General features: G+C 40.0%; 2 protein-coding genes and 1 long non-coding RNA gene across 3 annotated transcripts in view; all 3 read right to left on the bottom strand.

The window, feature by feature from the left end:
* LOC145452878 (uncharacterized) overlaps positions 1 to 8,640 on the bottom strand; it is a 193,675-nt gene that overhangs the window by 119,196 nt on the left and 65,839 nt on the right. The window lies entirely within an intron of this gene.
* On the bottom strand, positions 172 to 1,625 carry LOC145452866 (cell cycle checkpoint control protein RAD9A-like). The gene has a single exon (XM_080331005.1). The coding sequence runs from the start codon at positions 1,549 to 1,551 to the stop codon at positions 469 to 471; it is 1,083 nt and encodes a 360-aa protein (XP_080187131.1). The 5' UTR covers positions 1,552 to 1,625; the 3' UTR covers positions 172 to 468.
* On the bottom strand, positions 3,022 to 8,201 carry LOC145452868 (sulfotransferase 1B1-like). The gene is made up of 5 exons (XM_080331007.1): positions 6,588 to 8,201; positions 5,311 to 5,520; positions 5,004 to 5,169; positions 4,700 to 4,937; positions 3,022 to 3,752 (listed from the first exon to the last, which is right to left on the bottom strand). The coding sequence occupies exons 1-5, from the start codon at positions 6,682 to 6,684 to the stop codon at positions 3,399 to 3,401; spliced, it is 1,065 nt and encodes a 354-aa protein (XP_080187133.1). The 5' UTR covers positions 6,685 to 8,201; the 3' UTR covers positions 3,022 to 3,398.

Here is an 8,640-nt window from a genome sequence, read left to right as displayed (position 1 = left end):
AACCAAACTACGACTATTGAAATATTTTGTAGCATTAGGCAATGCTGAACAGGGCAGTATCAGTACGCTGTTTGAGATCTGTGCTACAAATATGATTAATTAAATCCACACCACGTTCTGCACCAAGCTACAAAAGCCACATTCTGCAACTATTTATCACAAATCAACCGGTACAAGAGTTTTAGTGAGTATTTATAGATCACTGCATTTACATGCGAGTAAGAAATTGATTCCATTCAGAAACGGGAACCTCAAAATATATGTTTGCAAGTCACAGGAAGAAATAACATATACTTTTGTGTACACACTGCAAGAACAGGTAATGGTACCCTCACCACTGCAACCTCTAGCGTCCATCGGCCACACCACCAATATGTTAAGATGTTAACTGTACTGCAGTGTCCACTGCACAGCATCCACTAAATAGCTCCATTTAGCTAGTTTGTTCATCTCGAACAGCAACACACACTATTCATCTTCATCCGAATCATCGGCAAGCACAGTTTTCCTTAATCCCTGGCTCGGTTGATCCACGGCAAATAGCAGCTCGCTAATCCGACCCTGTTGTACCTCGTCCAGAATCCTGTCATCAATGACATCCCCGTTCTGTAAGATGGAAGCGTCTTTTTGGGCCGTTTTACACTTTTTCCTTTGCTGCCGCTGATTTTCTTTTTGCTTCGCAGTCGTCGAATCGTTTCTGGTATAGTTACCTCGTGGGAGTGATATGTTAGTGTGCTGGGATTCATCATTCCCGGCGATTGTTGCCAGGACGAAGTTGGCCGCAGACATGTTTTCTAGGACTATTTCCATGACAAAGGGCTTTCCCTCATACTCAAACGACATTTTACATTCCGCGCTGCAAGACTCGGCAAATGATAAAATGGAGCGTAAGTCACGCAGTGAAAACGAAATACACGAATCGATACCAACTTGAAAATAAGAAAACTCTTTCGGATCTAACTTCATTTCTGTGGACATAACTTTTCCAATCTCTTCTTTATCGGTATAGCTAGATATCATGACTTTACATGGAGATACGGATAAAGTAATTTCATCGACTGAAGTTGGGAAATTTGATAATAATTCCAAAAACAATTTTGACGGAGCTGTTAACTTATTCGGGGACAAGTCTTTAGTATAAATAGCTTGCACAGCATCGCACTCCTCATAATTCACTTGAAATGTTTTCACAACGGCGTGTTTGCAGCGCATTGTGAATATCAACTGGTCACCATTGTCCGACAGCTGAGCAGCGCATGTTTCAACGGAACGTTCGATAAAGTTGACCGATCGAAATACCTGAAGAAATGTTTTGCTGGATATTTTACATGTTAGGTACTGGTCTTCCCCTTCTGCTCTGAACGGGTCAATTTCTTCGAAAAACGAATTCTCAAAACAGAAGGATGCGAACGTCGATCTTGACGCATTCCATGTTTTGATAATAAGCTTTGCATCCTTGCTCTCCATGTATATCTCATTTCCAAGGCGGCAAAGACAGTGGAGCGATTTTGCAAAGTATTTCACATTGCTGGACGAAATCAAGAAACCCATATCTCACAGCAAAGTTTAGGTGAACATTATACTTGTGCAAGACAGTTATGTTAACATCCTGTGTACAATGTGTCTGATAAGCTGGGTGGTTTGTTAGCAAATTGGGTTCGAGACAAAAACAAGAACGAGGGGAGCAAAGACTCTGACCAGTAGCGACACACACACATACAAGATTTGTGTCACGAACCCGTTTGGTCACACCAACCCTATCAGGCTGATTTAAGTTGCCTTCATACGAAATGAGTGCCGGGTTCTTGACTATATGCATGTAACACGGTCTCCTAGCTATACAAAATTACCTTTATTTCCTTGTCTCTATACAACCTACGACACGAAGTGACTTGAGGATCTCCCGAACCGGCGATCCCTTCGCAGTTAGCTACCCTACAACCTGGTTTTGCATTAGCACAGCGACCGCACACTTTGCTGTCTTTTTATTTACGGAACCGAGTAAACAACTCTTTCTCTATCTCGGCGAGCTCAGGGATATCTACTGATATCTACTGAGCTCAGGGATATCTAGAGCTATATAAACACTTCACTGTATCAAAATTGTAGAAGTTTTCCAACATTCTTTGCACGGGACTGTTGTAAAGTTCGAACTACGAATATGATCCTTGAAGTGGGGAATTCCGAGTTGTGTTCCCGCTATTTCATATTTTATCAGATTATTCATGCGTGCAGTATTTTTGCTTGCTCAACCCATTGAGCAGTGGAACCTGCCTCTCACATCAATCTGTTGAATTCAAAATATTCATAGTAGCCGCAAAATTTAACGCGATCATTTCTATGATAACAATATATATTTGTCCGCTCAAATGGCGTCTATATCTTGTTATTAATATCTATGAAGTAAAACAACACTTCTATTCAAATAGTTTCAAATGTAATGATTATATCCATGCTAGGCTTAAATTGATACAAGAGTAAATCACATTTTTACGATTCAATAGGACAATTTCATCCCGTCAAATAAGGCCTACTTGGAAAGACATGGAATACCCCTATTGATGCTGCGGTTTGAGTTTGAGACCTCTGCTATAGGGTATGGTTACCATTAGCCAATGCCAATGTCAATTGTCAATATGTTCAATTTCGGTAAACTAACTTGATAGTTTAACCCGCATTAACCTAAAACAGGTTTATGTTCAGAATTTACTCAAATATTGCACGCATAGGGCACCAGGCTATTCGCGACGATAAGTACCCGCCCTAATAAATAACAATAACGAAAATGCTTCAATTTTGCCTTGGAAGGTGGATAGGATATATTCGAACACTTTGTGGTATAGCCTGCAAAACATTGTTCAATATAATTCATTCGGCACTCATCCATCCAGCATCAATTACTCATTAAATGTTGTGTTGCACGAGTATTGCATGGCGTATAGGCAGGGGGCGCAAGTGTCCTGACCCCATCCGAAATGTCAATTCGGGAATTGTGACGTCATATATTGTCACTACGTAAAGTCGTTAAAAAATTATATTATATTGTTTGTAAAGATCCGTTATTCGCAAACATTTGTGGATATTAAATTATATTCTATCTATAATTGTTTTCTTTTCTGTCAGCGTAGACGCCGTTACGGCACTAAAGTTGCGCATTCTGGAGTCCCCACTCTGCCTATCGTTTATGCGTCGCTCCTGTCTTGAAGAAAGGAGAGACAAATGAATAACACTCGTCAGATTGAGAAAATTACGAGATGAGAACCTGGGAGAAAACATAGACTAAAAGAAGCTTACAAAGCTCATAGGGAGTGGCGCGCAAGGCCTACGTACAAACACCTGTGATTGTTATGAATAATAAGCGGATATCACAGTGTAATTTCGAGCATTGATCTTCGCATTTAAAGTTCAAACCGTATTTCTATTTCCATCTCCCTTATTTTTTCTTCGACCAACTTATCAAACGCCGCTGACTGATTAACGGTAAAATAATTTTTCCAGTCTCCGACTTCGCCTTTTCTCATAAACTTTGCTTTCGAGAAGTCCAGGAGCGCGGCGTCTTCGCAGTGTTCGTAGTTTACTTTGCCGTTCCCTTTCATACTCGCAAATGTACAATGCTTCGCTATTGTGGCGATCTGTTCCGGAGTCAAGTCTTTTCCCAGGAATTTTGCGATCGACGTAACTTGTGCGCGAAGATCGCTTTTCAACGATTCATACGTGATAAAGAGCATGTGATCGGGGTTCTTCACGAATTCCTGTATCATTGAATTAAGCTTATTAGACTTCGCACAATCGCACAGGCATGTATCACATGTACTTTACATGACACTTCTAGGCTATAATAAAAGTACATGAGATGTACTTCCCCAAATTTAGAGAGAACGAGATGAGAATTATATGCAAACTAAACAATGAATAGTAATGTTTCAATACATTGAAGGGAATAAATTTAATTTATTTACGTCATGAATATATTATTAGAATGTATATCAGAGTTCTGTACCCCATAAACTCTCTTCAAATACATAAGGTTATTCGATTAAGTATATAGACGTCGGACTTTCGAACCTCAGTATAGTATTATTACGTCACAAATATTAATCCATTTGCTCTCCTCAGGGCAATATGGCTCATCTTCAGAGGTCACCATAAAGCCCTGTTCAGGAGTAGGAGCAGGATTCAATCGATTATTAACGTAAACTGACTAGATCCGCATTTTGAATTTCTTTGAAACTCGGATGTTAGCCGGAATTTTTTCACATAAATACGAAAAATTAACATGGTACTAGCAGGATTTTTTCGGACTGTGAATTGGAAATTCGCCAGCCTGATTTTTTCGGACTTTGAATTTCAAATTGCCGGTCGTAGCCGGAAGTCCGAAATTTGAAAATCCGACCATCTCAGCTGCATGCACGGTAGCTCATTATTTACCGATTGTTAGTTTAATATATGATGTATAAATGTGACGGTGAAGACTTACATTTAAAATCACTCTGGCCAGTGAAACATTCCACATAAAATTGATCATATTGTACATTTTTGCAATGATCAACTTCGAAGGAACAAAATGATTTGAAAAACTCTTTCTGTCCATACATAATTCCAGTATCACTTTGCGACAATGTGACTGAGCTTATTCGTGGTACGATGCGACGCTCACATATTCATTTTCCGTTGCTCAGAGTAGCAAAAATTGACGTACCTGCCAATACCTTTTTGCGTGTGAAAACCAATCTCCCCAGGCTACATTTCCGACAGAAAAGTTCGCCAAAAATTGCGCCCATGATCCGGGTTTAGGAAGAGAATATGAGACATCGTGGAAATGAAAGTAAGAGACACAAACGTCCTTAGGATTGCGAAATACATAAATGACCTTTCCTTTTTTCTTCACAGCGACATCGGCTGGTAAAATCTCATACGGTCGATGTACTTTCATAATTCTGGGACGGAAAAACGTTTTAAAAGTTAGTTGTTTAGTAGGATAACCTTTCATACTTAGAACGTACCGTGTCGAATTGAGCGGCCACTTCTCCAGAGTTTGAATACCGAGGTTATTCCCAACATCCACAGTTTCCAAAAACGGACTTCGTCGCGTCAAAAAATCATTTCGTGCTGTTTCGGTGTCTGCGTTGTTGCAAATCAACCAGACGATCTCTTGAACCCATGTGGAGCCTGTTAAAAATGAATGTAAATCGAAGCATGTCGGGCTTGTCGGCGTACAGTCGAGGTTCCGGTTCTTATTTCACGATCATGACACATATTTTTTCAACCCAAAGTGCTCTTGGATATTCAGTACTAGGACTACGAACTCACCTGATTTTGGATACGTGGCAACGTAGACATCGCTTTCGCGAGCCGTGAAATTCCAAACGTGACGCACCAAAACTTTGAAGTTAGGAACGGTAATAAAGTCAAAGCCGTTTGGCGTGACAACTTTCGACAGAGTCCTCGGTCGCAATGCGTCCATCAGGCCCAGCCTTGACATGAGGTTTGTACATCGCGACTTCACCAGAACGTTGGACACTGAAACATATTACAGTTGGATCTATATCGATATTCGGCTGTTTCGAAAAATTATTTTCAAGCTACGGGTAGACGACTAGACAGGAAAGTTTCTGCACAATATGTATACACAATATGTTTAATATGTAGACCTAGCTATCAATTATAGCTTGAGTAAGCGATTTAGTTTTATGTAGGTCTCCGCTCTTTGCCCTATGTTAGGGGTGTTCAAAAATGACGTTTTTTCTCAAATTGCTAGTAGCCAGTAGCCGCATTGCTACAGGAGAAGAAAGTTTATATTTATTATATAGAAATAAAGAAAAAAAAATTTCAAAATTTTCTCTTCACCCTATGAAAGTTTTAGGTTGTCTATAGAAACGATGCTCACCAGATTTGGTTCAATTCCAACCGGAGGAAGCGGAGTTATTGTCGTCGAAAAATTCTGATTATCAATAAAATAGTAGCCTATTTACGTTGACCAATTCTTTAATTAGGCTTTTCGAAGTAAAGAACTTCAATATTGCAGCAAACAATATGACAATATGAACGTATTGTTTGCTGCAATTCTTTATTTATTTACTATGGGCGTGCCCACCGTAAATACTATTTTATTCAAATCCAAATTTTTCGACGGCAATTACTCCGCTATTACTGGTTGGAATTGAGTCGAATTTGGTGAACATCGTTTCTATAGACAACCTAACACTTTCATGGGGTGGACAGAAAAGTTTGAAATATTTGTTAATTTATTTTTGTATAATAAACAGAAACTTTCTTCTCCTGTAGCAATGCGGCTACTGGCTGGAATTGAACCAAATTTGGTGTGTAGGTTTAAATTAGGTAACCAAACAATTTTATCAAGTAGCCAGTACAATTTGAGAAAAAAAGTCATTTTTGAACACCCCTTGTAGATTTCCCACCTCGTTATTGTGAGGTTATTCTGTATCTAGCTACCACAGTAGGCCTATACGCTATGTGCAACGTCCAAATGTGCAATGAACATAGCCTACCAGCCAGTCGCAACCCAGCGATATAGGCTAACTATAGTTATAGATATACCTTTTGTAACAGATGTAATTGCAACTTACCAACGCTCAGAACGTCAATGTCTCTAACATTCGAAAGCTTGAACATCACAATTCGTACAGCCACGCAAGACGCTGTTATTACCGTGATCAACAGCATTACCGTTCGGTATGGATGTGCAAAATCGAGTATAGAGTACTGATTCGACTAACAGTAGCCTCTACCACACGTTATAATGTCAAAAGCAGTGTTTGAAATTAGAATTTTGAGGTCACGTGATGTCAAAGGTTCGTGTTTAGTTTACGTTCGTGTTTGTAGCGAACCTTTTATTAAAGTTCGCGTTTACACGAACCAGAAGTTCATTGCTGCCACAAGAAATATAAACCAGTAACGTCATCAAAAGTAATTTGTACTTCCTCATTATGATCGGATCAATTCATTGTGTGTTGTGACCATCCTGTGAGCTGATTATAGAGAAAATGTTGTTCCATAAATATACGCAGCCACGTGTTGATTATTTTGGTTGCTATACGGTACGGCCAATCGATGGTTTCAAGGCTCCCACGGCGGCAATAAAGTAAGGAAACTATATTTTTTGCTGAAAAAAAGTCCCCTAGTGCCAAGAGAGCTACTGGTAAGAAAAATTGACTTTTTACTACCCCAATGGTTGTGCGTATTCGGCCACTCGAATCGTTGCTCTTGCCAGCCCTACTCCTCAGTCTATTACTGCCAAACAACGGTTAAATTCTCACTGCTGAATGATCTCGCAGCGTCACGGCTGCGTTATGTGATATAGTGACAGCGACAATAAATAGCACATAAATTATAAATGCGTAGCCCTGAGCATTCTGTCGCATCTCACGCTTAGCAGGCACGAATTTCGATGAAACGATTAGCAAATTGATCATGGTCGAAGAATGTGGACTCGATTTCGTGCGGTATTGTTTTACCAAAACTGTGCGGCGATTTAGACACATCCTGCGGTTTTACCACTATTGCTTATCATCATTATACAAACATAAACCAGCGATGCTGTTATTTTCATCAGCTCAACCCACACAATGTACAATTCGACACACAGCAGACACAATGATATGCAATCGACAAATATGAGGTGGCGAAACGGCCAAGTGCGGCACATCAATCTAACATGCACCCGACCTACTGGGATTATTGGTATTCAAGCCCAACGTATCAGATAAATATGAATAAAACTCGGGGATATACAAGCGAATTATTACCCGACATCAGTTCAATTCTCCGAAAAAAATGTACCCATTTAAAATGGAACTACCACTCAGATGGAACAATTACGCATAAATTACTAATTTCACACCGTGATGATGTATCACATCGACATTTTAGTGACATCGCAATGGAGATAGACGTTTCTTTACTCAGATATTCACCATCTTCATTGGGCGAGCCATACATTCTCTACAGCAATGTTCTCACTGCTCAGTGTTCATCTCTTGCAAAACCCTTATTATTATTAATATTGGCAGTAAATAAGAACGCCATACGCTAATACTTCCCTCGTGTGTCCGCCCCGGACGCTCCCAGGATTCCATAATGTCCCTTGAACATATTGTTGCAGCGAACATCAGTCAAATCGGAATTGCTAACCTGATGTAGCCAACAGCGTGAGGTGTTAACGCAATCACCACGCATCAATATATAATATATACAAGCTATTGAATACTATAGCTCAAACAATCTTAAACGTCCTGCTTCATCAACGCAGTATCGAGCACACCTCCGAGAAACAGAGATGGCCAAAGTAGTCACCGTTGCTCAGGGTTACCATATGTCTTCATTTAGGAGGATTTGTCCTCCATTTTCAGGAAACCGAAAATGCCCTGCGAGAACGGCTAAATGTCCCCCTTTTTGGAAATCCACCCTCCTTTATAGCTCCAACAGCCAGACTGAACTCGAAAACGCCCTAAATGACGCCGATCGTTCGAGCGGGGCACTCGGGAGTATGACTGGAAAATTACCTATTTTTTAGTCAAAACCACTGCAGTGTCGTAAATGGGTAATCCAGGTGTCGAGTCTTAAAAATGACCTTTTTGTAGTCAACACAACAAGATTTCTTGAACAAATTTTAGAAGTTTT

The sequence above is a fragment of the Botryllus schlosseri genome, chromosome 12 (genome assembly GCF_051294905.1).
Source record: "Botryllus schlosseri isolate E-star chromosome 12, Bs_hap1, whole genome shotgun sequence".
NCBI classification, from domain to species: domain Eukaryota; kingdom Metazoa; phylum Chordata; class Ascidiacea; order Stolidobranchia; family Styelidae; genus Botryllus; species Botryllus schlosseri.
The sequence above is the reverse complement of the archived record's forward strand: the minus strand, read 5'-3'. Positions and strand labels throughout refer to the sequence as shown.